The sequence below is a fragment of the Neomonachus schauinslandi genome, chromosome 13 (genome assembly GCF_002201575.2).
Source record: "Neomonachus schauinslandi chromosome 13, ASM220157v2, whole genome shotgun sequence".
Classification (NCBI taxonomy): Eukaryota; Metazoa; Chordata; class Mammalia; order Carnivora; family Phocidae; genus Neomonachus; species Neomonachus schauinslandi.
In genome coordinates this window covers 73,606,011-73,632,093 of record NC_058415.1, presented here as the reverse complement: position 1 = coordinate 73,632,093, position 26,083 = coordinate 73,606,011, and the positions used below count along the sequence as shown (strand labels likewise).

At 53.7% G+C, this 26,083-nt stretch overlaps 1 protein-coding gene across 5 annotated transcripts in view; it reads right to left on the bottom strand.

Moving 5' to 3' along the window:
- Positions 1 to 26,083, bottom strand: part of RGS3 (regulator of G protein signaling 3) — a 113,037-nt gene that overhangs the window by 70,896 nt on the left and 16,058 nt on the right. For 3 of the 5 annotated variants that reach the window (XM_044920764.1, XM_044920765.1, XM_021691744.1), the window contains exons 1-6: positions 11,668 to 11,766; positions 7,571 to 7,652; positions 6,641 to 6,746; positions 5,463 to 5,814; positions 4,546 to 4,585; positions 271 to 467 (exon numbers count right to left, since the gene is read on the bottom strand). In XM_044920764.1, coding sequence (XP_044776699.1) covers positions 271 to 467; positions 4,546 to 4,585; positions 5,463 to 5,814; positions 6,641 to 6,746; positions 7,571 to 7,652; positions 11,668 to 11,721 — 831 coding nt within the window. In that variant the 5' untranslated portion in view covers positions 11,722 to 11,766. Of the gene's footprint in view, positions 1 to 270; positions 468 to 4,545; positions 4,586 to 5,462; positions 5,815 to 6,640; positions 6,747 to 7,570; positions 7,653 to 11,667; positions 11,767 to 14,359; positions 14,416 to 15,051; positions 15,143 to 16,313; positions 16,375 to 24,767; positions 24,837 to 25,799; positions 25,895 to 26,083 lie in introns of those variants that run through there. The other 2 variants (XM_044920763.1, XM_021691743.1) reach the window with 1 other exon arrangement.

Genomic DNA, 26,083 nt, shown 5'->3' with positions numbered 1-26,083 from the left:
GTAATGCCAACTAGGAACTGTAGTGAGCCTGCCCTGTCCCCAGAGGAAGGGAAAACTGGGAGAGGGGGCAGGGAGAAGAGCCCCTCTTTGCTCGGCTTCCCTGCCCCCGCTCTCCTGGTCCTCCCCTGGAAACCTCTGCTCCCTCAGTATAACCCCCAGAAGCCTGAGCACCTGAAGTCATTTCTTTCCCCAAAGGGAACCCTTCTGGAATGATCCTGGGGTGAAGGACCTTCCTCTTTCTCATCTCCAACTAGCCAACCACTAGCTCACCTGAACAAAGACCGGGAACACCAGGACCTTGGGGGCCAGGGTGACGTAGGTGCCATAGCTTGAGTGTGGGGTGTGCGGCCTCATGACCGGGCAGTTCTGGTAGTTGCCGTGGCCCTTCATGGTCTGCACTGTCTTCATCAGCCGGGACTTCTTCCCCAGGCCTGCGTAGGACTTCCCTTTACTGGGACTACCTGGTTCTGGGGAACAGAAATGGGGGACCATGAGGCATTTCCACGTAAAGGCATCCCCTCTGCAGAAAGAGAGAACACAGACACAGCCAGCCCGTGTATGCTACATGCCAGGCAGGGAAATCCCTCACACTCTAGTGGGAGTTACTGACCCATAAAGAAGCGACTCTGGGACTCAGATGGAGCCAGGAACCACCAACTAGGATGGAGGCAGCAGTCCCCGTCTCGTGTCTGGTGCCCGAGTCAGACCTATCAGTTTGGCCTCGTGCTTTTCAAAATCAGGAAATTTCTCTCATATTTGAGAAATCAGAAGATCTGACCTCACCGGACCCACAGTCCCACATAGAACAATCGGTCGGTTGGACAGCCCTGGGTGTCAGACACGCCGACACCAAGCCCCACGGCTCCCTCTGCGTGCCCAGTGTAGCTCACCTGTTCCCTCGCCTTCCAGGTCCCACGGACAGAGGGCCTGGAGGTCCAGTGGTAGCAGAGACAGAGGACTTTCCTAGGCTGTACTGGAGCCTGCCCTCTATTAGCCACAGGGCGGCCTGGCTCCACCTACGTCAGTCTAAAATAAGGAGTGGCACCTGCTAGCCCAGTTCTCGGGAAAGAACACGAGCTCTGAGGCCGTATGGCTGTGCCCAGTCCCCACTCCTCTGCTTACTAGCTTGGTGACCTTCAGCCACTCACTTCCCCCCCTTAGAGTCTTGGTTTCCTCAGCTGCAGTAACAGTACCAAGTTCATTGGGTTGCTGTGAGGATTCAGGGAGATGCTCAAGGAAAGCCCTAGAACAACGCCTGGGATCTGGTACGTGCACAACAAAGGTTAGCTGCTAACTTAATGTGGCTCTTGTTGTTGTGGTCCTCTACTCGGAAAAGCAAGTTAATCAGGTGCCCCACAGACTCTGAAAATCCTAGGCTTCACTGAAGTCAGAAGGTACTCTGGTTGGCCAACTCACACTCTATTCTAATCAGAAAAAGGACAGAGAGAGAGAGAAACACTTCAGGGAAGAGAGCAGAAGGCTGCATGGCTGGGGTTCCTCTTTAAGGGGATGCTGCTGGACACAAACCCCACGCTGAACAAGAGATAGCATGCAGGTTTTTATCGGGTCCTGTCCACTGAGCAGAGGAGCAAGACACAGAGTAGCTAAAAAGTCAGGGATTCTTGGGTGCAAGCAGGTAGGAGGCCAAGTGCATCGCATTCGGGCTCCGTAAATACCTGGGCCGCCTCTGGGGGGGCTCCTGCTGCTAGGTGGGCAACTGACCCCAATGCCTGGCCTACGTCCCAGGACCCAGGCATCCTTCCACCACCCCCCGAGGCCCAGCAGCCAGGGGGTGAACAGGTGGTCCGAGTCCAGCTACATCTCGGAGGAAGCTCCCCACCAACGCGAGGTCCCTGGCCTCAGAGGAAAAACTCAGCTCAGAAGATCTCACACTTACTTCCTCCGCCCACCACATGCCCCTTCTCACCGAGCCGGGTGAGAAAAACAAGCCAGATCCCCATCACAAGTGACCACCGATCACAGCCATCACAGCCGTATCTTAGGGCAGGACTCAAACCATAATAACTTAAACCACTTCCTGCCTCTTCAAGCAGTGGCTTAGAGAAGAGTAGAAAGAATGTGAGCCCACGGGCTGGGGAAGGGAGCGGGGCACCGGGGAGGATGGATGCATGGAAGCATTTCCACAGCCCCTCCTCTGATCTGGCCCCCGACCTCAGCCCCAGAGGGGTGTGTGTGCTGCCAGGCCTCTCCTCTTTGCTGAAAGAACCCATCCTGTGTCTCCAGACCTGCCCTGGATTTGAGCTGGACAAGACACTTGAATTTGAGCACTGGGTGACCTGCCCGAGGACACTCGACCAGTATAAGGTATAAAGCAAGATGGACCCAACGTATGCAGCGGTCACGCCTGAGAGCCCCATCTCCACACACCCCTGGATAATTTGTGGCAAGTGGGCGTGGCTCTCCAAAATGGATTTTCTGAAGTACCTTTTTTTAAAACCAGCCCGGGTTGCAACCCAGCTACTGAGCTCTGTGAAGTCAAACTCCTTGACTTCCCACCTTAACATCCCCTGGTCCAAACCCCCACATCATCTGCTCCACTGACCAAACACAATAATTACTCAGCTTTGCTCCGGCTTACAAGGCGAGCCCTGGCAGCCATCCGGCTCTGGTCCTGGAGAATCTGAGGCTCGGCCCCGTCGCAGCGCAGGGGACAATGCTGAGGGCACCAGCGGCCCCAGGGAACATGTCAACTACAAGCAGCAAGCGCCCTAGGCCTCAGAAGGGCACCAGACACCGCTCAACTCTGGATGGCTCAACCTGCCCCTGCAAAAGGAGGTCAGGCGGCCCAGCCAGAGGAGGAGGCAGAAGTCAACACCATGGTGACCGCCCTGGGCCTCTGGAGAACCCCGAGTGTGTTTAAGGGAAGGTTCAGTCCCACCCCTTCCTCTGAACTCCAGGACTGGGAGCTGTGAAGACTTGATCGCTGATAAAGAGCCAAGATATCTTTGCATACCAAAAACAGCCATTACTGTGAAGAGCAAATGAAGGAAGGTCAAGTTCTTAATCCAATGCCTTCGAAAAGCTACCACTGTTGTGGACACTGTCACATCTCCTTACTTGTCCCTCTCTCTCCGTGGCCTAGATGACTATGTCCTTGGTTCACTCAATACTGTATTCTCAGAGGGGAATCAAAACGTGGACCCCGGATGGGAGGGCTCCGAGAGGCACGTGTCAGGCCGAGAAGGACTCGATTCCACATCACCGGCCCACCGCGAGCAGCAGGCTCTCCAGCTCCTGAGCTCCGTGACCAGCCTTCAAAGCCCAGCAGCAACCAGCCAGGGTCATTCTCCTTCACTCGGTCACTCGGCTGAAATTCTACTGAGTACCTGCTGTCTGCCACACCCCAGGGCCAGCACCGGGTCCTCAGAGATGAGCCGGCCGAGGCCCTGCCTTAATGAAGTCACCGTTTAGCAGTGACACCCCACTCTAACCTAATGCGCTGACTAAAAGCTTTTTAAGAACTCAGTGTTGAATAACTATCAGACTCCTCTCCAGAAGGAACACAGATGCATTTCCAACAGACCAGGCTCATCCATCCAAATGGCCTACCCTAGAGGGAATGCAGATGCCTTCCATCAGCAGCTCTGGGCCTGATGGGAGCCCTTTCCCCCCACCCCCCAAAGGCCCAGGCATTCTTCCAAGTACCCGCTACAAGCCAGCATCGACTTCACACCACAGATGGGGAGGGCGGCAAGGAAGTGAGTCTGCAAGCGGCTGGGAAAAGGCCCCTCTCAAGGAAGGAAGTCACCAGGCATTCTGTAGGCACTAGAGAAAAGGCTCGAGCATAGGACCACCAGGCAAGGCTGGTCCCCACCTTCCAGATACCAGCTGGACTTGAGTCGGCTGGACCCCAGCAGGCACGTGGAGGGCCTTCCAGAATGCCCTACCAGTTCCAGCACCAAGACTGGTATCTCAGGCGTCCTGAGGGGGCCCTGGTTTTGAGCTCAGCTTCTCCCCTTGGCTCTTAAAACACAGGGCCAAGATTCAAAGGCCAAAGGAGAAGAACGGGTACAGAGACGCCCTTGCAGTTCAAGGACAGCCATCTTCTGTGTAGCCTCCCTCCATGGGCACACTCCCTACTCACAGTTAGTCTCTCCTTTACCCCTCCCGACAACTCTCTGAGGTGGGAACTGTCAGCCCCAGTTTATAGATGAAGAAACTGAACTCCCTGAGGCTCAGGGAGGGGACGTGGATTGTTCACAATCATGCAACTCCGAGTTGAGCCCTCCATGCCCCTGTTTTGAGCGGGCCCGACCAGGTACGGCACCTAACACATATCGGTTGCTCAGTAAAATGGAATGAGTCCCAATCGAATGCCGGAATCCTGAACACCACCTCCTAGACTGCTGTGGGAAGACCCCTTCTTCCTGCTCAGTTCAGGCTCCAAGGAGGAAAGATACTGGTTCAGGGAGGGAGAACGGGTATGGAGGGGAAAGAGAGTCCGTGTCAATGTGCGGGGTTCCGGACGGCTGACCTCACATCTCTCTGGGGCTTGGAGGGCACAGCAGCGGAGGACAGACCCACCTTCGGGGATGGCATCCTCCTGGTACACAGGCCGCAGCAGCTGCAAAAGAAGACAGAAGAATCACCTCAGCCCCAGGAACGGGGAGGGACAACTAGGCAGGCTGCTCACCCGCAGCCTAGCCATAGGAAGGGAGCACCTCAGGGCACAAGACCCAGCAGCCCTGGCTAAGGAGCAGAGGGTGGTGCTTGGAGGGATTACAGATTCCAGAATCCTCTAGAATGTTAAGAGTTGGACAGAGCCTTAACGTTCATCCAGTGTAACCCCTTGGCCGTGTCCCCAGCTTTCTTGATGGTGGCTTGTTCCAAAGTGCGTTCCAGGCGACAGTGGCGCCATGGGTCACTACCAGGCCCGCCACAAAGGGTGTGCCGTCAGGGGAATTGGGGAAATGCTGGGTGAAACCATCCTCCCCCGCAAGACACCCCCAGAGCCTCGAGTAGGCTACTGTGCACTGGGAATCTCCCAGAAGAGGAGGAGAGTTTGGGGTATTTCTCAAGCTTTTTTGACCTTGGGACACTTTTCCCCCAGAGTGTCCCATGGGACCAACGTTTTGGTGCGTGTACTCCTCGGCCCACCGTGCCATCTGGCGGTGCCTGGGTTCCCACCCGTGACAGGGGGAACAGCCCTCTCACCACAGCCCACTCCACACTGTAGAAAAAGCAGAGACTGGCAGAAAGGTCTTCCTTCTTTTGAGGTGAAATCTTCCTCCCTGTGACATCCCGTGGGCCTGGATCTGTGCCCTGGGCCGCAGGTACCCATCTGCTCTCTCTCCCCAGAACAGCCATCTCTGGCGGGAAGCTGACACATACCCCGCCTCCTCCCTGAACACTTCCAGCCCCTTGCAGGCTCCTCCCTACACCTGTAGTGCGAGGCCAGGGGCCCATACCCTCCGCCTTCCCCCGAGACCGGCTGCCCATACCTGGCTCCCAGGGTTCAGTGGGGCCAGGATGATGTAGTTGGGGTCAGTGGAGGTGGTGGCGCGGGACAGCGCGGGCAGGGTGTGCTGGCCCCCGCGCTTGGCCACCTCTGTATAGCGCTCCCAGCCCCCGAGGAGCAGCCCGTCGGAACTGTCGCACACCAGGTGGCAGCTGTGGCGCTGTTCAGGCCGCGCCTGGGCCCCGTGGGTGCAGTTCTTCTCCCGCTTATTGGGGGGGGACTGGAGGTCGTGCGTCGACTTGCAGGAGGCCCGCCGCAGGACCCCGCCGTCTGGCCCCGGCTTGACCTGGGGGACCATGCGCCACACGAGCAGGATGATCTCACTGGAGCAGTTCCTACAGTTGGGGGGTTGGGGGGTGGGGTGGGGAGGGGGGCGGGGGTGACACAAAGAAGTTGAGTTTGGGGAACGTCAGCCAGGGCAGGGGCCTACGGGGCAGAGAAGAAGGGTGGGGGAGGGGAGAGAAGCCCCCAGTAGTCGGGCAGGAAGGGAGGTAAGGGGCCATCTCAAGCTGAGACAGCAAAAGTGTTCCTTAGATCAGTCAACTCTAGCTGACTGGCAGTGGCTGAGAAGGACCCTGAGGCCAAGGCCAGGTTAACCAAGAGTACCAGACTCTACTAGTGATGTCGGCCACGGGCAGAGTCTAAGCAAGGAGGAGCGAGCAAGCCACCTCTGTGCAACCCCACGTCCAGTCATTCTAGAAGTATACCTAAAATGGTCATGAGAGTTTCACTCCAGCGGGCCAAAACTTAGGGGACCCAAACATTCTAAAGAATAATTTTTCAAGTATGTACTTGAAACATTTGCAACATCTACACATCCTTTAAAAACAACGGGCTTAGCTCTGAAGTCACAGAAATAATGAGCTGGAGTAGAAAGGGCCACCCTGGAGCCGCAACAGGAACCGTAGGGTCCGTTTGAGAGCGTCTTGGCCGCTGTTTGCTCCGGGCAATCCAAGATTGCTCTGAGCCTGAACCTTCCATTTGCAGGCCAAGACACTGAGTCCCTGAGGAGCAGAGTGAATTGCTCACAGCTGCGCCGAGGAGGGGAGGGTGAGGCCTTGTGCCCAAGGCAGGGGGCAGGGGGCAGCTGTGCCATTAGCCTGAGGCCCAAAGCCTCCCCGCCTCCCCCCCACCCCGCCCCCCCACCGCTGCCCCTGTCACCGGATCTCATGGGCCAGCTCCACGCATTTCCAGTGCTCCACGGGCCTCTCATTCAGCTGCAGCACCGTGTCCAGCTGCTGCAGCCCTGCCCGCTCGGCCGGACCTCCTGCAGGGACAGAGAAAAGCCACCCAAGGGCTCCCGTGGAGCTCATGACACTGTCCAGGGGCCTACAGTCATGGCTTCCACAGTGACCTCAAAAAGGGGCACACTGCCCTGCCCCTCTGTTCCCTCATCTGCGAAATGCGGGGCCGACCTTGGTGGCTCTCAGGGGCCTTGAAGGGAGGCACCCCTTCACCCTCAGCTCCTCTGCCTGCTCACTCTTCAGCTATCCGTCCTTCCAGCCAGGTCCCACCTCACTCTCCCCAGGGCCTCCCACCCCCTAGAGAATCCTTCCTTGTTGCCAGGCTCACACACTTCATTCATTCCTTCAACACCGTTCACTGAGCGCCAGTCCTATGCCCGTCCCCATGCAGGCACAGGGGGGCAGGGGGATGGGGGAACACCCAGATCACCAAACCCTGGCTTCTCCTCCACGATAAGGAGAAGTCTTTGTGAAAAATAGGGAGGGGAATGCCTATTTTTAAGTGCTAATCAGGCTTGGAATAGAATAAAATACCCATTCCCAATGAAGTCCATAAATGACTCTCATTTTCCCATGCAACCCTTACTGAAAATGTAGGTTTAGTTCCTGTTAACGTGATTGGGAAACAAAATAGAAAAAAAATCTATTTTCATTTTGATAAAAACAAAAAAAAATGTGGATATATTTTCATAAACCTCCGTTTCATCTGTGGTCATTTAAAAATATTATTCTTTTGTTTTGAAAAACCAGGACACTGCTCCAGTTTGGGGCTCCCCTTCCAGATCCCACATGAAGCCAGGCACATGGCAGGCAAGTGGGGCTGGCATCCACCGAGATGCTCACTTACCAGAATCCACAGCCTGGACTCGAACCGGAGAGTCACAGCAGATGGTGAAGCCAAAGCCATCCTTCCCCCTCGGGATGGTGATCTAGGACAGAGCCCTGCGCCGTTACTCCCAGAAGCCACAAGGCAGCTGCCTCTGCTCCAGGGTCGGGAAGCCCACAGGCCCTGCCCCAGAGCCATCCTCCTCTCCAAGGGAGCTAGAGCCAAGAAGGAGGCTGGCCAGCCCTTGCTGTCCCTATCTTGGCCCAGGCATCTTAAGCACTGGGTTGTGGGCCAAGCAGGAAGGCTGGGAGCTCAGGAGGTAAATCCAGGCTGATGCAGAAGGGCTCAGCACGGACAGAGCCTTGGAAGGGTAAGCCTCGTCTTCCTCAGACCCCGCAGACACATGGGCCAGTCCAAAGAGCCCCCTGGACCTGCCCGCCTCCACCTTGCCTGTGATCCACTGACTCTCGGTCTCTTGCTTCTTCCTCCCAGGGGTTCACAGAGCATCGGCCCAGGGCTGGCCCTGTGCTGAGGGCCCACAGACAAAACCCACCTGGGTGCTGCCTTCCCAGAGCACAGGGGAGGGAAGACAGGGACGCACATAAAACCTTAGGACGAGGGCCAGGGAACAAGTGCTAGGTTCTCAGGGCAGTCCATCACTGGGGCCTCAAGGCATCCAGTGAAGACTCCCAGGGGAGAGGGCACGTAAGGGCACAGACAGGCCTCCTGGCAAAACCTGAACTAGCCACTGACCTCGCAGTGCCTGCTGCATGGCAGATCCACAACCCTACTTCCAGAAGTCGCCTGAAAGGGCCCTGCCACCTGGATCTCTTTTCAAAGCAACACACAATTATCAAGCTCCTAGCATGCATGCCAGGTTCTGCTGAGGTATGGAGGCATGAGGGCTTGATCTCTGGCTCCTAGAGGGCCACAAGAATCTGCAGATCTCTCCAAAGCAAAGGAGCACTGTACTAGAGTGCCCTGGAGCAAAGTACGAGAACTGAGTTGGGAACAGTTCTTTGTGTTTGACTTTGGATGGCAGGCTGGGTGCACGGCAGGAACTGAGCAAGTGCTTCGCGAGGACAGCCCAGCACCGTCCCATCCGCAGCAGGAAACTATTAGGGTACAGTGCCGTCTGCTGGCTCGGTTCAGTTCAGCCTTGCTACGTGGCCCCTCTGTGCACTGCCCATTCGGCTGTGGGTTGGGTACAGGAGGCCCAGACCCTGCCTGCCCAACGAGTGATTCCAGGCTGCTCAGAGCAGGTGTGTGAAAGTGACAGGCCTAAGGGAGGAAAAGTCAGAAGAAGGGTTCACTGGGGTCCCAAGAGAGTCCCTAGGAGAAGTGGACACGGAGGGGGCCCTGGTGAGGCACAAGGGAGGGTGTCCCAGGCAAGTTGAGGAAGAAGCCAGCTCAGCAAGCTGGAAAAGGTCAAGGGCCAGAGGCCTTGTCAGGAGACTCCGGTCTCCTTCCTTTAGGGGCTGTCTCTTCAAGGCTAGGTGCCTGGCATTCACCTACCAGCTGTCCCAGAGGCCAGGCATGAGGAAGGGGAGGGCCGGGGGACCCAGGGTGACCAAGGCCCTTGGAGGCTGTCGGGGAGGTCCCTGAGGCTCTGCTTCCCACCAGCCCTGGGCCTGGATTCAAAGCGAGTTTGTAAAACAGGAAATCTGACAGACAAGGGGAAGGGGGAGGGGGCAGGAAAATACCCTGTTCCCATAAGAATTCTGGGAAAACATGCAGCTAAGACAGGAAGAGAAAAAAATGGAAAGAAAGAAAGAAAAACAAACTGTGGAGTGAGTGTGGAAAGCCCAGGCTGAGACTGAGGGAAGCCGTCAGGAGCCCGGTCCACTCTGTGCGACCAGTGAGGACTTCACGGGGCCTCTCAACCCACCCTCAGCCCAGGCAGAAGGTGGGATTCCAGAGGCTTTCTAGACCTTTCTAGACCCCGTCCTACCCCAGCAAGGGCCACAGCCGCCCTGCCTGGGATGCCGGCTCTGCAAACAGGACTTAGCACCCATGGGCTCAGGGCTAGCAGTTTGGGGACTGGCCCCCAGAGCTGAATCTGGAGAGAAGAAATATACTCCCGCAAAAACAGTTTCCCCCTCCCACACCCTGGTCCCCTCGTCCAGGCGGGACTGTGGGCCCAAGCCCCTTCTGCCTTCCAAGGCACCAGCCTCAGTAAGAAGAACCAGCCCAGACAAGAGTCCAAGTCAGCTGGGGGCTGGGAAGGAAGGGAAGAGGAAAGGGTGCCAGGAAGCAAGGTCCCCTCCTGGCTCTGTGTGAGGGGTGGGACCTCATAAAGGAAGCAGAATTACGATCTGTCCATCACTAGACTCACTGCATTGAGAGGAGAGTGCCCAAAGAACTGGATCATCGCTGCCGCCCTGAGGGGAATGCAGGACTGGCTTTAATATGCCCATTTCACAGAGAAGGAAGCCGAGGCCTAAAGAGAGGAAGTGGCAGCCCCCAGCTCTCAGCCCTCCTCCGTGACCCGGGGCATCAGGGTTAGGAGGTAAGGGGAGCAGCCTGGCCCAGACTCTGAGATCTTGGCAGCTCCTGGCAGAGGCTGTCCTCCCTGGGGGTGGTCCCTGCTCTTTCCTGTCCAGGGCAGGGACTGTCACCGCTCCCAGATTTCACCCAGGCCGGCATCTCACCTCTGCCCTCCTGCCTGCTTTCTGCTCCTCTGTCATGTCTAGGCTTCCATCCCCATCCCTAACTGAACATGTCCTATATGTACATCCCAGGCCTTGCAGCAGGTACTTTGTACACAGCATTCCGTGTCCCGCAGAGCACCATCACTGGACATTACCATCCCTACTCCACTGACGAGGATACTGAGGCTCAGAGAGGTCTAGTGACATGCTCAAATGCCACAGCTAAAGAAGGGCAAAAAGCTGGTGCTCAAAACCCTGGGCTGGTTCCTAGCATAGGATCTGTCTTGAACTTCAGTCCCAGAGCCCCAAGCCCCGCCCGCACTCATGCCCAGCTCCGTTCTGACAGCCTGCGTGCCTGTCTTCTGGCCCACAGGCCCAAGGTGACCAAACACTTCACCTCCTAAACAGCGCCCTCCGCCCCACCACCCTACACCCAGCTGCTGGTGTCATGGGAGCTGTTCTGCTGGGCTCCAGGAGGGCCGGGAGGACAGGAGGGGCCCTGAGAGCTGGAAAGGATGCCAGGGAGAACAGGTGGGTCCCAGGGTGCTAGGGTCCAATGGCGGCAAGCCAAGGTGCAGGAGGCCACTCTGGGCATCTCCCTAGACCCTAAGGCTGCCTGTCTGCAGGAGTCAGGACCCACATTTCAGTCTGGCCATTACAATACACAGAGGGGCTTTCCTATACTTTTAAAATCAGAACCACTCCTGAGCTCCCATCAGCTTGGACAGTCCCAAAATCTGGACATCCCTTGCCTTCACCCTCCCTGACCCCCTTCCTTGTTTATAAGAAAAAGTGCCCAACACAGTTCCAGAAAAGCCTTGAGGCCACGGGATCATCACTCCCACCCTGCCCCACATCCCAGAACTGGAGGCTGAGAGGCAGAGCCCTCTCTGTGAGGATGGGCTCTGGAGCCACCTCAAGGCATGGCAGCTACCAGGGAGGAAATCATGTGTACGCACGTATACACGGAAACATCCCATCTCACAAAGAAGTGCATGCCAACACATGTGAACACACAGAGTCACACACATACAGTGCAGGACAAGGCATTCCTGTCCCATCAGAAGTAGGGAAAATTCGTGAAAGTATAAAGTTAGGAAAAACACAAAACCCAGCTGCTCAGCCACTTCAAATCTCAGGCTTGAGATGCTTTTTTGAAACCCACATTGCCCCCAGATTAAAAAAAAACAAACAGAGAATCAACTAGATAACCTCACCAAGGACACCACCATGTCCGTGGTTAGGATGATGCAGAGCTGGGCCTGGTCTGCCCCTAGAGAGGGGCCGTAGGTAAAGGGTGGACCTTGGGCCAGCTCCGGCCTCTGTCCTCCCCCCAGATTGAAATGAACCTACAAGGAGCAGGAAGAGGCAAGGAAGCCCTCGTGGGGAGAGAAGTCCTGCTCAGGTGAGCCCCCAGCCCCGACCCCCAGTGACAGCCCGGGCGCCCCGAAAGGGCCAAGCACCCACCTGACGGTAGCGGCGCTCCGAGCACACCTTGCAGAGCCCATTGAAGCGGTTCATGGCTGCGGGTCCTGTCTCGGCTGCCGCCCCATGAAATCCCAGCTCTCTCCCCAGCAGCGGGAGCCCGCACTGCGCCCCGTCAGCCTGGCATGACCGCCCTGGGAAGCCCGCCCCGCAGAAGAATGGCAGGAAATCACCTCTCACCTCCCCAAGCCCTGTCTGTGCTGTGTGCCTCTGCACGATAAGCCCGAAGGCTTCCTGAAACCTCAGAATGACAAGGAAGAGGGAGAGTTTTATATTAAAATTCCTGTCAACTAGTTAGTATTCCCCCGGCCCCGGCGGGGAGAGGGCGCCTTTGTTCTGGCTGCATTCTCCGCCATGGGCCACTTTGTGATTCCAGTGTTCTCACAAACACCCCTGGCTGGAAGAGAACCCAGGCAGAAAACACGGCCCCCTCTATAACAACGCCACCGCCCCCTGCAAATCCCAGCGTCCCCGGTAGCAAATCCAGAGGACTAACACCATCTAAAGAATCCACGGACACCTTAGGGGGTTGCACTCACAGACACCCCATCTCAAAAGGGAGAACATGAAACATGTGGGTCTGAGAACAGCCTGCCATTCACAAGCTACTTAAAAGTCAGTTTCTTTAGCCAGGCAATAGCATTAGGCATCTGATGACATGCAGACCATAAAGGCAAATCAGGAAGGGAATTCCAGTCACCAGATGACCCAGCCTCCTCATTCTACCCTTCAAGAAGCTGGGGACCACAATGGTTAAGGTCACATAGCAGGGTACGCAGAGCTGGGACCAGAGCCCCAGTCTTGTTCCCTGCCTTGTAGAGCGGTACCTGGTGAGCCCAGCGCCCCTTATACCCACCTTACCATCCCTGGGGAAACCCACAGCCACTCCTGTCCTTGAGGCCAGAGAGTGGCCCTCGGTACAGCCCAGCTTTGGTTGCTATGACAGTGGGCAGGTCACGCAGGTTTCTGGGACTCCATCACCCCATGTGCACCATGGGGAAGTTTAGTAGGACCTCTGGGGGCTCTCCCTCAGTCCAACTAAGTCACCTTCTGACAAGCACCCCCACTGTGCTGGGTCCCATGGACATCTCTGAGTGTGCAAGCCCAGGAAAATCAAATGGGCCTCAGAAGAGTGTGCCCACGGGTCAGGGCCTGTGTGCAGATCCAGAATGAAGCCGCCCAGAAACTTGCAGTGTTGATGTCCATGTCATGTCACTCCCACAATCACCAGGGCTCTCTAGTCACTGTCCTCCCTGTGCTCAGGAAGTAGGGAGAGAGGGAGGAAGGTATTTGCAGCAACTCCAGTGAAGCTAGAAGGTTTTTTAAAAGATATATTTCTTTATTTGAGAGAGAGAGAGAGAGAGCAAGAAGGGGGAGGGGCAGAGGGAGACAAAGAGAGAGAATCTCAACCAGGCTCCACGCTGAGGGTGGAGCCCGATGCGGGGCTTGATCCCACGACCCCAAGATCATGACCTGAGCCGAAATCATGAGTTCGACGCTTAACCGACTGAGCCACCCAGGTGCCCTTGAAGCTAGAAGATTTTAAGCTTCAAATGAAGCCATAGAATACAGTAACCAGCAAGTTATTTTAATAACTTAATAACTGTGCTATCCAACAGGGTAGTGACAAGACATGTGCAACATAAATCTGAATTAATTCAAGTGAAATAAAATGAAAAAGTCAGGTCCTCGGTCACGTTAACAACATTTCAAGGGCTCAAGAGCTAGTGGCTAGTGACTACCACATTGCACAGAGAGGACAACGTCAATTTGCTCATGGCTATATCCCAGCACCCAGCACAGGGTCTGGCCCCTGAGAATGTTTAATCAACAGTGAGTGAGTGAGTGAGTGAGTGAGTGAACGAACGAACGGAGTAAATGAAAGAGAAAACATTTTGTAGGATATAATACACCTCTATGGAAGATATTATCAGGGGAAACAGCACCACCGTATCTTCCCAAGTAGGCCGCGTGCAGGAGGCAGTGTGGCTCAGGGTACTCAGGAGAGTGACCTAACCTCTCTGAACCTGATTTCTGTGAGATAGGGAAGTAAGGACCGCCACAGAGAAGGGAGTGAGGGTTAAAGTGGGGAATAGCAGCACTTGGCACAGAGGGGCGTCTCAGTCAGGGGCAGGTTGTTTCTCCCTCTCTTAGTTGTTAGAGAAAACCAGGTCCCGCAAAGAGACGGAATGAACTTGGGGGAATGCCCCCAAATCCCTTTGTGAAGGTTCCTCTCTTGATTCAAAGCCCTAGTGGAGTAAGAGCCCATGGGTCTCAGGTTCAGCCTCATGGCTGCTCCCTGACCTCAAGCAGGCCTAAGCAGAGGGTGATTCGGCCACAGTGCCAGGGGAAGCAAGCGGTCCGAGGGGGCCGGGGGGGAAGGGGAGAGTTGGATTCAAGAGACTGAAGGTCAGTAAGATCCATCCCCAGGGGCCGGGGCCTGGCTCTCTCACCACTGCTGCCGTAACCATGAGTAAACTGAGAAAAGCATAAGAAATAACCCCTTAAAAATGCATGACTTGCTAAATTTCCAAGCTCCAAGTGAACCTGAGTCTCGGGCCCCAAATGCAGTCCTGTTTAGGGGTCTCCTGGGCCAACGGACGGACCAGGAGCAAGTTAGAGCCCAGGGCAGGGCCCAGGCCTGTGAGTCCCACCCAGGCCTGTCCCCACCTACCTTGAATTCCTCCCCATTCTCAGTGTCCCCACCTCCTGGCGTTCTCAGCAGCGGGTCTGTAAGATGACAGAGCAGAGTCAAAAAGTTTCTGTTGGCACATAGGAGTCCATTCCAGAGACCACCCAGAGGACGAGGTCAGGATGCCGGGCCCATGTGGTCACTGCCGGCCTCCAAGATGTGGGGGTGCCTGAGCTCAGGCTCAGCAGGGTATCAGGAGCCAGGTCTGCGTGTGAGAAGGACAGAACAGAAGGGAACACAGAATCCGAGACCTGAGCCTCAGGACTCATGGCAGGGCCCACTTGCCCTGCCTATCGAGGTGGACTCCCCAAGGCCAGCAAGGCAACCTGGGGCAGATCCTGACATCACAGAGGAGCCAGGCAGGAAGCTCCTGAAACCCAGACCTCCATAAGCTAGAGTCGAGGGAGCTGAACCACATAGGGTCAGGCCTATAATCCTCTCCGAGGAAAGTCCAACCACAAAAACAAGGTGTTGTGGGCAAATGCTGCCTGCAGCCTGCATTCCAGCAGGTGCTCGTGAGAAGCCCCTGGACCCCGACCTGACTGCAGCGAGGGGTGACAGATGCCACAAAACACAGGGGCAATGCTACTCCTCAGGAAGGGAGGGAAGGGGGAAGGCAAGGGGGTGGGTGGAGCAGCGCATCTGGGCAGAAGCCGAAGGCGGGGCGCACCCACCTCTCAGGGCCCGCAGCCGCCGCCTGGCCACCTTCAGGTGCTTGGTCCGGCCCAGGTGTTCCCCCAGAAGGTAGTACCAGCCGCTGATTTCCTGTCACAAGGGAAGGCGTGACATGCTCAGACAGAGGCAGAGGACACAGGTCAGGCGGCTACCAGCCCCCCCTCAAAAAGCAGCCCCTGGAGAGCCTCCCTCAAGAGCATCATCTCTGCAGAGACAGACCCTTCAGCTGCCCTGCCCCAGAGGGAGCTGCCACGCCTACACCTCCAGGAAGCTTTCCCTGATGCTCCAGGCAGAGCTGCTCGTCCTCTCTGCTGAGTTCCCACAGCCTGTTGTCCCTGGAGAACAACGGTCTGCTTGCATGCCTGCCTCCCCACTGGGCTGTGCATAGGCTCTCCGATGGGCCTAGCAATGTGCCTGGTATACAGTAGGAGCCCAATGAATGTTGACAGAACAGAAGGGAGGGAGTGAAAGAGGGATGGAGAGGCCAGAAGGTGGGCATCCTAAGGCTCCTGAGCAGTCCCCATGCAGGGAGCATCTCCCAAGAGGGAATGAAGCCAGCGCCGCAGGCCAGAGAAGCTATTTGGGACCTACATGCAGGATAAAGGGTCCTCACCACCTATCCCAGACTTCACTTCTAGAACACAAAGTGGCAGACCACCTGGCAACTCCATGCAGAGGCCACCAGGACATCTCTAGGGGTGTGTGTGAAAGGAGTGTCTCCACCTCCCCTGCTCAAAAGCCTCCAGTTTGGGGCCGGGGTGGGGGGGGAATGCAGAGGTGGATAAGGAACTGGCTACCCAGAGGGAGGGGTCTCTGGATTCCAGAGAGTCCTCACTCAGCCTAAAGTAAAGCTCCATAGAGGATGGTGCTGCTCACTCCATCCCTGAGCACTCGCTAGACCCAAAAACATGAGACCTGGTAGATAATGTCAAGAGGATGAGAACCACCTAGCCCTCCTCCTCCGGGGCAAGCCCAGGAGTGCTCAGAACTCCGGGGGATCTGCCAGCGTCCTGGTGTGCCAGACACCAGGCCCAGAGCCCCCTGGAAGGCCTAGGGGCTGCCTGACAACTGATCTCTGACAAGCACAAACCCAAGAAGAAGACCCAAAGCCTTGGTCGCTCGGACGATAACAGTGTTGTTCTTCAGGTCGTGAAGCATGCGAGACAGAAGCTCCATCCAAGGGCTTCCAGACAAAGGCCTCTGCCCGTGCTAGCCCTGGCCTTGGTGGGATGATCCTGCCAGAAGCGTCCCTGGGACCCACCTTGTCCGGAGTCAGGAGGGACTTCACCCCAAAGCTCATGCAGCCAATGAGTCCACGCTGTCTGGGAGAACAACAGAGGCTTAAGTCAGCACCTTCTCGCCGGGCTCTATGGGGAGGCCAATTATCCCGTGCAACATAGGTTTGCCTGATTCACTGCGGTTTACAAAGCACTTTGACCCGCGTTGTCTCATTTGATCCTTCCAACTTTGTGAGTTAGGCTGGAGAGGGCTAAGTCTCCCCATTTCATGGAGGAAAAGGCTGAGGCTCAGAGTTGGTCTCCTTCCCAAGGTCACAAACCGGGTTAGTAGTAAGGTCCTGTGGGAAAGCCATGCACCCTAGATTGGAAAACAGTTCTCCCTCCACTGACCACAGAAGCTTAGGGCTACCCATAGGCTTTGGGGATTTTTTCTTTCTTTTCTTTTTTTTTTTTAGTAGAATTAACATACTGGGTTATATTAGTTTCAGGTGTACAGTATAATGATTCAACAACTCTACATTTCTCAGTGCTCCTCAAGATAGGGTACTGTCTCCCCTCCCTTGCCCTCACCTCTCCTCTGGCAACCAGTTTGTTCTCTGTACTTAAGAGTCTGGGTTTTTTGTTTGTCCTTTTTTTTCCTCCTTCTTCTTCTTTATTTGCTCATTTGTATTGTCTCTTAATTCCACATAGGAGTGAAATCATACGGTATTTGTCTTTCACTGCCTGATTTATTTCACTCAGCATTAACTGTTCTAGTACTGGGGAGATCTGAAGAGGCAGGCCCCGCAGGGAATTTCAGCACCCATATCAGTGGGTTGATGCTCAACTGAAAAGTTGTGGGACCTCAAGTTCAAGAAGCTCTTCTCAGGTACAGGCAGGACCTTCGCAGTTCCTGGACGGGTTCAGATCAAAGTCCCAATCAACACAAAAGTTGTTGAGACTCACTGGACCTGGACAAGTAGGCATGAGCCAGAGTCAGGACTTGGCGGGGAGCGGGGGGGGTGTCACACTGTGGCAAGAGGCTGAGTTCAGTCGGGTCCCCCATGACTAAGAGTAATTCAAAGTTCCGGAAGACTGATCACCATTGAGTCCCAGCGTCTAATCTGGGACTGACTGATATAAGGCAGCTTTCAGTAAGGATGGCATGGGCTAATGTTAATGAAATTCAAAAAAATAATCTTGTCACTGGGAGAGAAAAGGAAGTAGTTTACAAATTTGTAGTTTAATGAGAAAGACACCCACGAAAATATTAACAATGGTTGTCTCCGGTAGGTGGGATTTGAGGGGTTTTTGTTTTCTTCTTTGGGTTTTCAGTGTTTTCAAGTGTTCACGGGGAACAAGCACTACTTTTGTTTTGTTTTGTTTAAAGATTTTATTTATTTATTTGAGAGAGAGAGAATGAGAGACAGAGAGCATGAGAGGGAGGAGGGTCAGAGGGAGAAGCAGACCCCCCACTGAGCAGGGAGCCCAATGTGGGACTCGATCCCGGGACTCCAGGATCACGACCTGAGCCGAAGGCAGTCGCTTAACCAACTGAGCCACCCAGGCGCCCCAAGCACTACTTTTGTAATCAGAAAAGAAAAACAGTATTTATATCTTTATATTTGCAAATACTTCTATTCTACCATATCTTTCTCTATCTTAGCACTAGAGTCGCTTTTTCATTTTTCTATTGTCCTCTTTCTTAGCGCATCCCCAACTCAGACCGCCCCAGAGACTGGTTTAATAGCTGTTAACCAAGAAACAACGTGAGTATTTAGACGGAAGCATAATCCTTCAGTATCTGAGGGACCCACATAGAGGAGAGATTAAGCAAATACTGTAGAAGACACAAGAGCAAAGCCAAAGATGGAATGAGCCGCCCACACGGGTAGTGAACACCCTGGAGGTGTGCCTCCCCAGAACCTGGTCCAGGGCGGCCTGAGTGAGGCCAGGGGCTCTAGCTGAGGGTGCACCACAGAACCCTCTGAAGAGCCCACCCAAATCCTGTGCCCCAGAGCCTGCCCCTGGGGACCGGACACAGAAAGTCCGAGGTGGGATCCAGACCTGTGAGTCTAGAGAAAGCTATCCCAGGACTCCTGCAGGGCACCCGTGGACCAGGTCTCTGTAAATAAATATTGTTTGCATTCTCCGGAAAGAGTGGCAGCTTACCACCCGACAGTCCCAAGCAAAACAAAACTGGCTTCTCATAGGCAGCCAAGTCAAGTGAGGGGCGGGGCTGCCGAGCACTAGAGACTGATCCTCGGAACTGGTGCCCCTGCCCCCCAAAGGCACACTCTGCACCTGACAGTGCCTCCCCACCTCCTGTCACTCGGCTACTCCCCCTGCTCCCTCCCCTGCCCTCATTTCCTGTGGCCTGGGCACTACGGCTCCCCCTCTTCCTTGCCCCCTCCCATCAGACAAGGCCATATTAATAATCTACCCAAAGAGGGGCACCTGGGTGGCTCAGTCGTTAAGCGTCTGTCTTCAGCTCAGGTCATGATCCCAGCGTCCTGGGATCAAGTCCCACATCGGGCCCCCTGCTCCGCGGGAAGCCTGCTTCTCCCTCTTCCACTCCCCCTGCTTGTGTTCCCTCTTTCGCTGTGTTTCTCTCTGTCAAATAAATAAAATCTTCAAAAAAAAAATAAAAAAAAATAATAATAATCTACCCAAAGAGAACAGTGCGCTCACCCCCAGTAAAGAGACCCTTCCACATCCATCTCCCCAGCCCACCCCTAGAAACAACACTCCTCCCTCCTGGGAAGTGGCCAGCCACAGTGACCATCACGAGCGGCAGACCCTGGCCTGAGTTGCCATTCCAGAAAAGCCTTGTCAAGATTTCGCCAAAGTCCTTACCACCAATTTGATTCTATTTTTCAACACCTTCAAGGGCAACCTGGCTGGTATCCAGGTGCTCACACTTCCTTGTTGCACACTTTTCCTATCACACCGGGTATGGCTCTAACTTTCTAAATCTCCAAGCGGGATGCTTTAGCTGTAATAAAGGCTGCCTCTCCCCGCTGCTCTCCAATAAGTGGAATTTTCATTCCCTGGGGCTTAGAGAATGCTAAATGGTTAATAGCCCACATGAGCTTTGCTTCCTGCTAAGGGGCCTCCAATGACTTCATGCTAATTCAGGCCAAGTAAATTGTCACAATTAATGTCCATAAGCAGGAAACGCTCTCTAAGTGTTCTTCAATTAGCTACTCCTTAAGCCTGCTTTTGAAAAATCTTTGGAGGAAGAAAGACTTCTTTTACACATAATCTGAGTACCCGGCAATGTACCGGTCGGTCAGCCTATAAACTTGGAAACTAGTGCTTACCCTGGAGGCTGCCTGAGAACCGCACGAGCACGAAGTCTCAGGGGCCAAGCCTTGGTGACTTCTCAATACTAAACCCTGAGCTCAGGGCTCCGCACTCAGTGAAGGCTTGACAAATGCAGGAACCCATCATGCCCGTAATGGGTTGGCAGGCCCTGGGCAAGGAGCCGCAGCATTAAGGAAAGCAGACGGATTTGCAGGAATGTAAATAGCAATTCGAGAGAGCGATACAAGGGATATCACTGACAGGGCGAGATTGACAGACAGATGGACAGTGCAGGCAACAAACGCTGAAAGCTCTGGGAGGGCTGAGATGCCGGAAGAGGGCCTGAAGAGCTAAGCCAGAGAGAGGAAAAGGAAGAGCACTGCGGGCAGAGGGAACAGCCAGTACAAGGACTCAGAGGTAAGGCTTCATGGAACACTTGTGGCGAAGAGTACTGGGCTCGGTTACCTTTTGAGCAGAGGGTAAGAGACCCACTGCAAAATGAAAATGCATTCTTTTCAGGGAACTTTCAGAAGAAAATGCATTCTTCTCAGGGGCCTTAAACTATTTCTGCTGCAGGGTTACAGCATTTAATCTCCACTTATTTTTACTTTGATGGCTTAAATTGAACACATATTTTTCCATTTGTTTTTTTTTTCTTTCCCTGTGTTGGGTCACAAGCTTTCTAACAAAGATGGCGCTGTGCTTCGCACTGAGGTCCCGTTTGGAAAGTAGATCAAAGGCGAGAGAAGACTTGGAATGCCCAGGACAGGGTATGACACACAGCAAGCAGACTCTCCATAAATGTTCCTACTCTTCGCATAAAAGATTATGTGTTTCAAGCTATGTGTGTTTTGTTCTTTTTTTAGCGTGGTGTGTGACCTTACAATCCTAAGACTGTTCTCTGGCCACAGGTTCTGAAAGTGCTATCATTGATACTAGAAGCTTCAGTGTGGCCTTCACCGTATCATCAAACAAAACTTTTAAATAGCTGAGTTCCATAGTCAATGATATTAAGGAGTTACTCTTAATTGTCAAGCATGATAATGGCGTTGTGGTTGTCTTTTTAAGCCATCTTTTAGAGAGATATATAGAGAGGAGATGAGATGATGTCTGGGATTGGCTTTAAGATAATCCACTGGAGGAGGGAGGGGAGAATGCGTGGGGGCATGGAGGGAATAAAATTGGCCATATAGCTGATGGATGAAGCTGGACTATGAATATATGAGGGCTTATTATATGACATCTTCTACCTTTACGTATGTTTGAAAATTTTTTTTTTTTTTGCTTTTTTTGTTTAAAAATTTCTTGAAAATTCACAGAACCCGAAAGCTGAAAGAAATCTTAGCATCTCTCCTGCATTTCACAGTTGAAACTGAAGCCTGGAGTGGGGAAGAGACTTACCTAAGGTCTCGTAGCAACGTTGGCGTTAAGCCAAATCTCCTGCCCTGAGGCCTGGTTCCCCTCAGCACCCACTCTTGTCACCACGATGAGGTGACATCCCCCAGCGTTTCCCCCAGAACGTCTTTGTAGACCACCTTGTCCCCCTAAGACGAGTTTACAGCCATCACTGGAAGGATCGTGAGAAGTCATGAAACAGAGGCTTCCCTTTTATCTCCTATCAGTTACAAAATGTAACTGCCACACATTCACCTGGATGATTTATGTAAAACCACATCTGTTTCTGTTGGGAAACAGCCCAGAGGAAGCAGCCCAGGCCCCAAGGAACAAGGGTACTGACACAGTGCGTCACAGAAGGAGTATAGCTTTGGAGTCATTTATTGCCTGCATGAGGACAGTCAACTCCCAGGCTGCCTGGATTTGAATCCTGTTTCCACCACCTCCTAGCTGCATTAGCTCGGGCAAGTTACTTAACCTCTCTGTGCCTCTGTGTCCTCACCTGCCAGAGAGCGACAGCCCTATTACCTACTTACACAGCGTTGTGAGGATTAAATTAGACAATGCATGGAATATGCTATGCAAGGTCCACACACAGTGGACATTCAGGGTTTAATAACCTCACACAAGTTCCTTCACCTTTATAAGCCTCGGTTTCTTCTTCTCCGAAGGGAGGGACAGTAATAATTCCTACATCATCCCAAGGTTGCTTATGAGGATGAAATGAAATAATGTATGTAACGGGCCTGGCAGAGAGAAGAGTTCAGTAAATGTTTGTTTCCTTCCTCCTGTACTGGTCTTTGATGTTGCTAAGCTGCATGTCCGTCCTTTGGAGAAGCACAACGCGAAGTGAGAGCGTTCCGTAGGGCGGAAGTTTCCTGCAATTGCTCCGTCGGCCTCCCCCCGCTCCGAGGCCTTCTGGCTCGGAGAGGGATCGACACTACGTGTCCCTGCGTGGCGCTGGCGGCCTCGGAGGGGCCACCTGCTCCAAAGCAGGCCTGCCTGAGCCTGCTCTGTCCCTCTTGAGCTTTGGATCGGGACTGTGACCACGAGCTCCACTGTGCTGGGTTTAATAAGGAATCTCACTTTCCCAAAATAGGCAACAAGTGGAGACACAGCCTCCGTCGCACTGCCCCGCAGGGTGCTGACTCACTTTCCCCCCTGGCCTCACTTTCTTTTGCAAAACCCGTGAACTGCCCTCTGCTGGGCTCGCCCTGGTCTCACAGGAGGGCAGACCTCTGTGGCGGGTCCCAGCACAGCGCATGCCTCTAGCACCTGCCCCCCTCCTTGCCTCCGTCCCGTGGACTCCCCAGACGCCCTCCGTCTCTCTGGCACTCCTCTTCGGGCTTCTTCAGGCTTTCCTGCCAAGATGGGATTCTGACCCTTGAGGCTTGTCACCCACTGTCATCCTGGGCAGTCCACCCTCCTTCACCCACCGCCTTGGTCATGGCTCCCACGTCCGTACCTTGGCACAGAGCTCTCTCTCCCTCTGGGCTCTGTGTCAGCAAGGCACCCCTACACAGCTCCCATCCGACTGCTCTCCAGCCCCTCCTTCTCGGGGGACCCAAAGCTGGTTCCCTTCCCCTCCAGGGCATGCTGGTTTGGTTGGGGACACCACCTGATGCCCAGGAATGACCCCTGACTTCACCCGCCGCTCTCACAGCCAAACCACCACTAAGTACCATTAATCTAATCTCCTAAATCTGTCCTAGGTCTGCCTCCCTCCTCTCCATCCCTAAAGCATCTCTCTCACCGATCACTGCAACGATCTCCTAGCTCCTCCCCAGCCTTCCAAAGCCCTACCAGGATGATAGATCTAGAACACGCGTCTGCCTCTCCCCTGCTCAACACCCCTCAGTATCTCTTCACCGCCAGCTTCCCAAACACCAAGCTGACGGCATGAGGTTCCCCTGAGAACTTATATAAATGTAGCTCCCTCAGCCCTGCCCATGAAGATGGGACTGAATCCATCTGACATGTCACCTGGGAATCTATGTTCTCTGCAAGCATTCCAGGGATTCTGATGCAACTCCAGGGCTGAGAACCACTGGCCTTAGGAGGCAGCCCACGCTCCAAAGAACACCTACAGAATCATCTGATTTGGCTTACACCAACCTCTTCATCTTATCTCTAGCTGGCCCCTACTTTGTACTTGACCCTCCTGCAATGCCAGGGAGTTTGGAGACCCCTCCCCACTTCTGCCCTGCCCTGCCCTCTATACTCTGCTGGTTCTTTCTTCTATCCTTTTGCTTGCACCCCAGGAAGCAGTATAGTGTTGAGAGTGAAAATCTGGGGTCTAACTGCCTGGATCCCCATCCCGGCTCTACTGCCTACTGACCATGTGACCTTGGGCAAGTGACTCCCTTTCTTACCCTCCATTTCCTCTTCTGAAAACTTAGGCAAAAAACATACTCCTCTTAAGAGTTATGAATTAAATGAGATAATGCACTGTCAACCCCTGGCTTGTGGTCAACACCCAGTAAATGGTTGCTTATTATCAATGTGATGTCCTCCTTCTCACCCACACCCCCAAGTCCCTATCAGTGATCTTCTCGAGAGCAGGAGAGTCTCTGATTGACCCCATGTGTCCCCAGCATCTAGACCAATGTTGTCACATTGGTACCCAGGAAATGGCAGCTGAATGAATGAGGCCTACAGCACCGTAAGTTCCATGAGAAAAAGTCAATGCTCCATTAAAAGAAATATTCTTCCTTATGAATAAGGCTCAATTTTAAAAAGCATACCAGCTATAAAATTTAAGATACTAAGAAGCATTCAACCCCAAAATATTTTCCCAGTCTAAGCTGGTGAATGGAGCGGATTTTCATTCACTGAGGCACTTTTCCAATTACCACTTGGTTCTATGATGGCTTGACAAATGTATGGCCACAGGGTCCCCCAGATTCCTTCGGCTGCCCCAGGTGAATGAGCCCCTGCTGCTCACAGCGGGCACGGCACTCAGTCCAGTTGCTCTTACCCCCTCTGCTGAGCAGCCAATTCTCCCCCTCACTCAGCACTCCTCCCCTGTGCTGGACTAAACCCCATGCTAAGGACCACATCCGGCCACCCGCGTCCCGCGCAGCATGCAAGACCAGCCTGTTTGGCTATTCCCACATAAAACCTCTGCACCTCCCACGCTGCCTCCTCATGGCAGCCTGAGCCCAGCATGCATATTCCTGCCTCTTGCCTTTGCTCATGCAAAACCTTCTCTCCTTGTCTTATTCTTGATCTCTGCCCCAAGTTCACAATCCCATTTCTTCCAGGAAGCCTTCCTTGATCACCTCGGCCCACAAGGAACTTCCCTCTTCCCATACTTACTGTCCTTATTACTCATTCAGTCTTTTATCCATTCAAACAATATTTACAGAACATCTATGTGCTAGGCATTGGGTACAGTGATGACTAAAAAAGAAATGGGCCTATTTTTCTAGGAGCTTCTACTCCTGTGGAACTGAGCGTGTGTGTATTGTTACTGTAATCGGTGTCTAGGCAGCACCTGGTGTCCCTTCCTACAAGTGGGCACCTTGAGAGCAGAAGCCACAGGCAGGCTGGCTGGCGTCCCCGGGGGCCAAAGCAAAGCCTTGTTGATACCAAGGGCACAGCAAATGCTACCTGATAACACAGTCCTCCACACTGTCTGGAGCGACGGGGACTCAGGCGAGTGGCGGCCTCTCAGATTTAGTGTTTCCACTACTACTCATTCATCCCACAGGCTTTAACTGGTGCCTGCTGGCCGCCTGGCTGCCCCCTGGGGGCCGAGAACAGGCTCTCCCCTCCAGCTCAGTGCTTCCCCTCACCTGGAGTCACCCGCCCTATTCCACACAGTGACCAGAAGGCGCTTCTGTTCATCTTCCTCTTGGATGAGACTGCAAAGCAAACCAGACGGTCAGAGTGTTAGTAGGGCCGAGCTCCAGGCTGGACCCACAGAGTTCATCACAATTGCAAAATTTAGAAATAACCTAACAACCATAAGGAGCTGGTTAAAGAAACTCAAGCACCAATAGGGTGGGAGGTGAGTATTCACATACATAAAAGAGTTTCAATTACCTTGTTCAGGACAAAAGGGAGGTTACCACATAATATTACAGAACAATTCCATTTTTGTAAACACCTACACACACACAGACATACACACCCACACAAATCAAAGACCTGAAAAGAAATAAGCCGAGACATGTCATAAGTAGTAGGGCTCGAGGGGTTTTCTCTTTTCTTCTCTTTGCTAATCTGTTTTTCTACAATAAGCAAATTAGTTTGAAAAAAAACAAAGTGTTCTTAATTTTCAGTAACAGAATACCAAATGGCCATTTCCTTCCCATTGGCCCCAGAGTTCAGAGAGGGGGGGGGAAATAATAATAATAATTAATAATAATAATAACAAACAGCTGACATCGCATTACACGGTTTCATTCACAGGTCAGTTCTCCGAGGTCAGTACTCTCATCAGCCCATTTTACAACGATGGAAGCTGAGGCCCGGGGTGGTTAGCAAGTTTTACAAGGTGGGGGGAATCCCTCAGCTTGGAAAATTTCTTCTACTGAAAGAGAAGGCTTGGCCCGAGGCCCTGTGGGAAAATGCCTCCTCGTCAGGGGCTGCCAGCCTCAGGCTGGGCATTTTGGTTGTGAGAACCAGCCAAGTGACACCTTATCACTGTGGACCTCGCTGCCGGGCCGGGTGCCAGGGATGCAAGGACACAAGTGAACGAGAAAACACAGACATCCTTTAGAAGTCACTGTTTTTCTGCTTAGATCTACTTCTGGATTTGGCAAACGGAGCTGGTTCCAGATAAACACTCCTTCCCTCTCCCCTCGAGGGCACCAGACTCTTACAAAAAGAAGTGCTCACGGAAGACCGGCTCTCTGCAGTCTGGGATGGTCTGCGTCTTCTGGCGACGTAGTCGATTATCTTCAGGGATCAAAGAAATCTTGAATTGGAGAAAAGGAAGCATGAGATGATGGCTCGTGGCTCCGGAATCACCGAAGCCCAGCAGCTGACTGCCCAGCCCCCAGGTGAAAGGCCTCCCCGGTGTCCTTCAAACCAGCCTCTGCAGAGGACAGACTGCAGTCCTCAGTCAGAGGCCGGGAGACAAACAGAAGCCCCCGCCGAGGCGCTA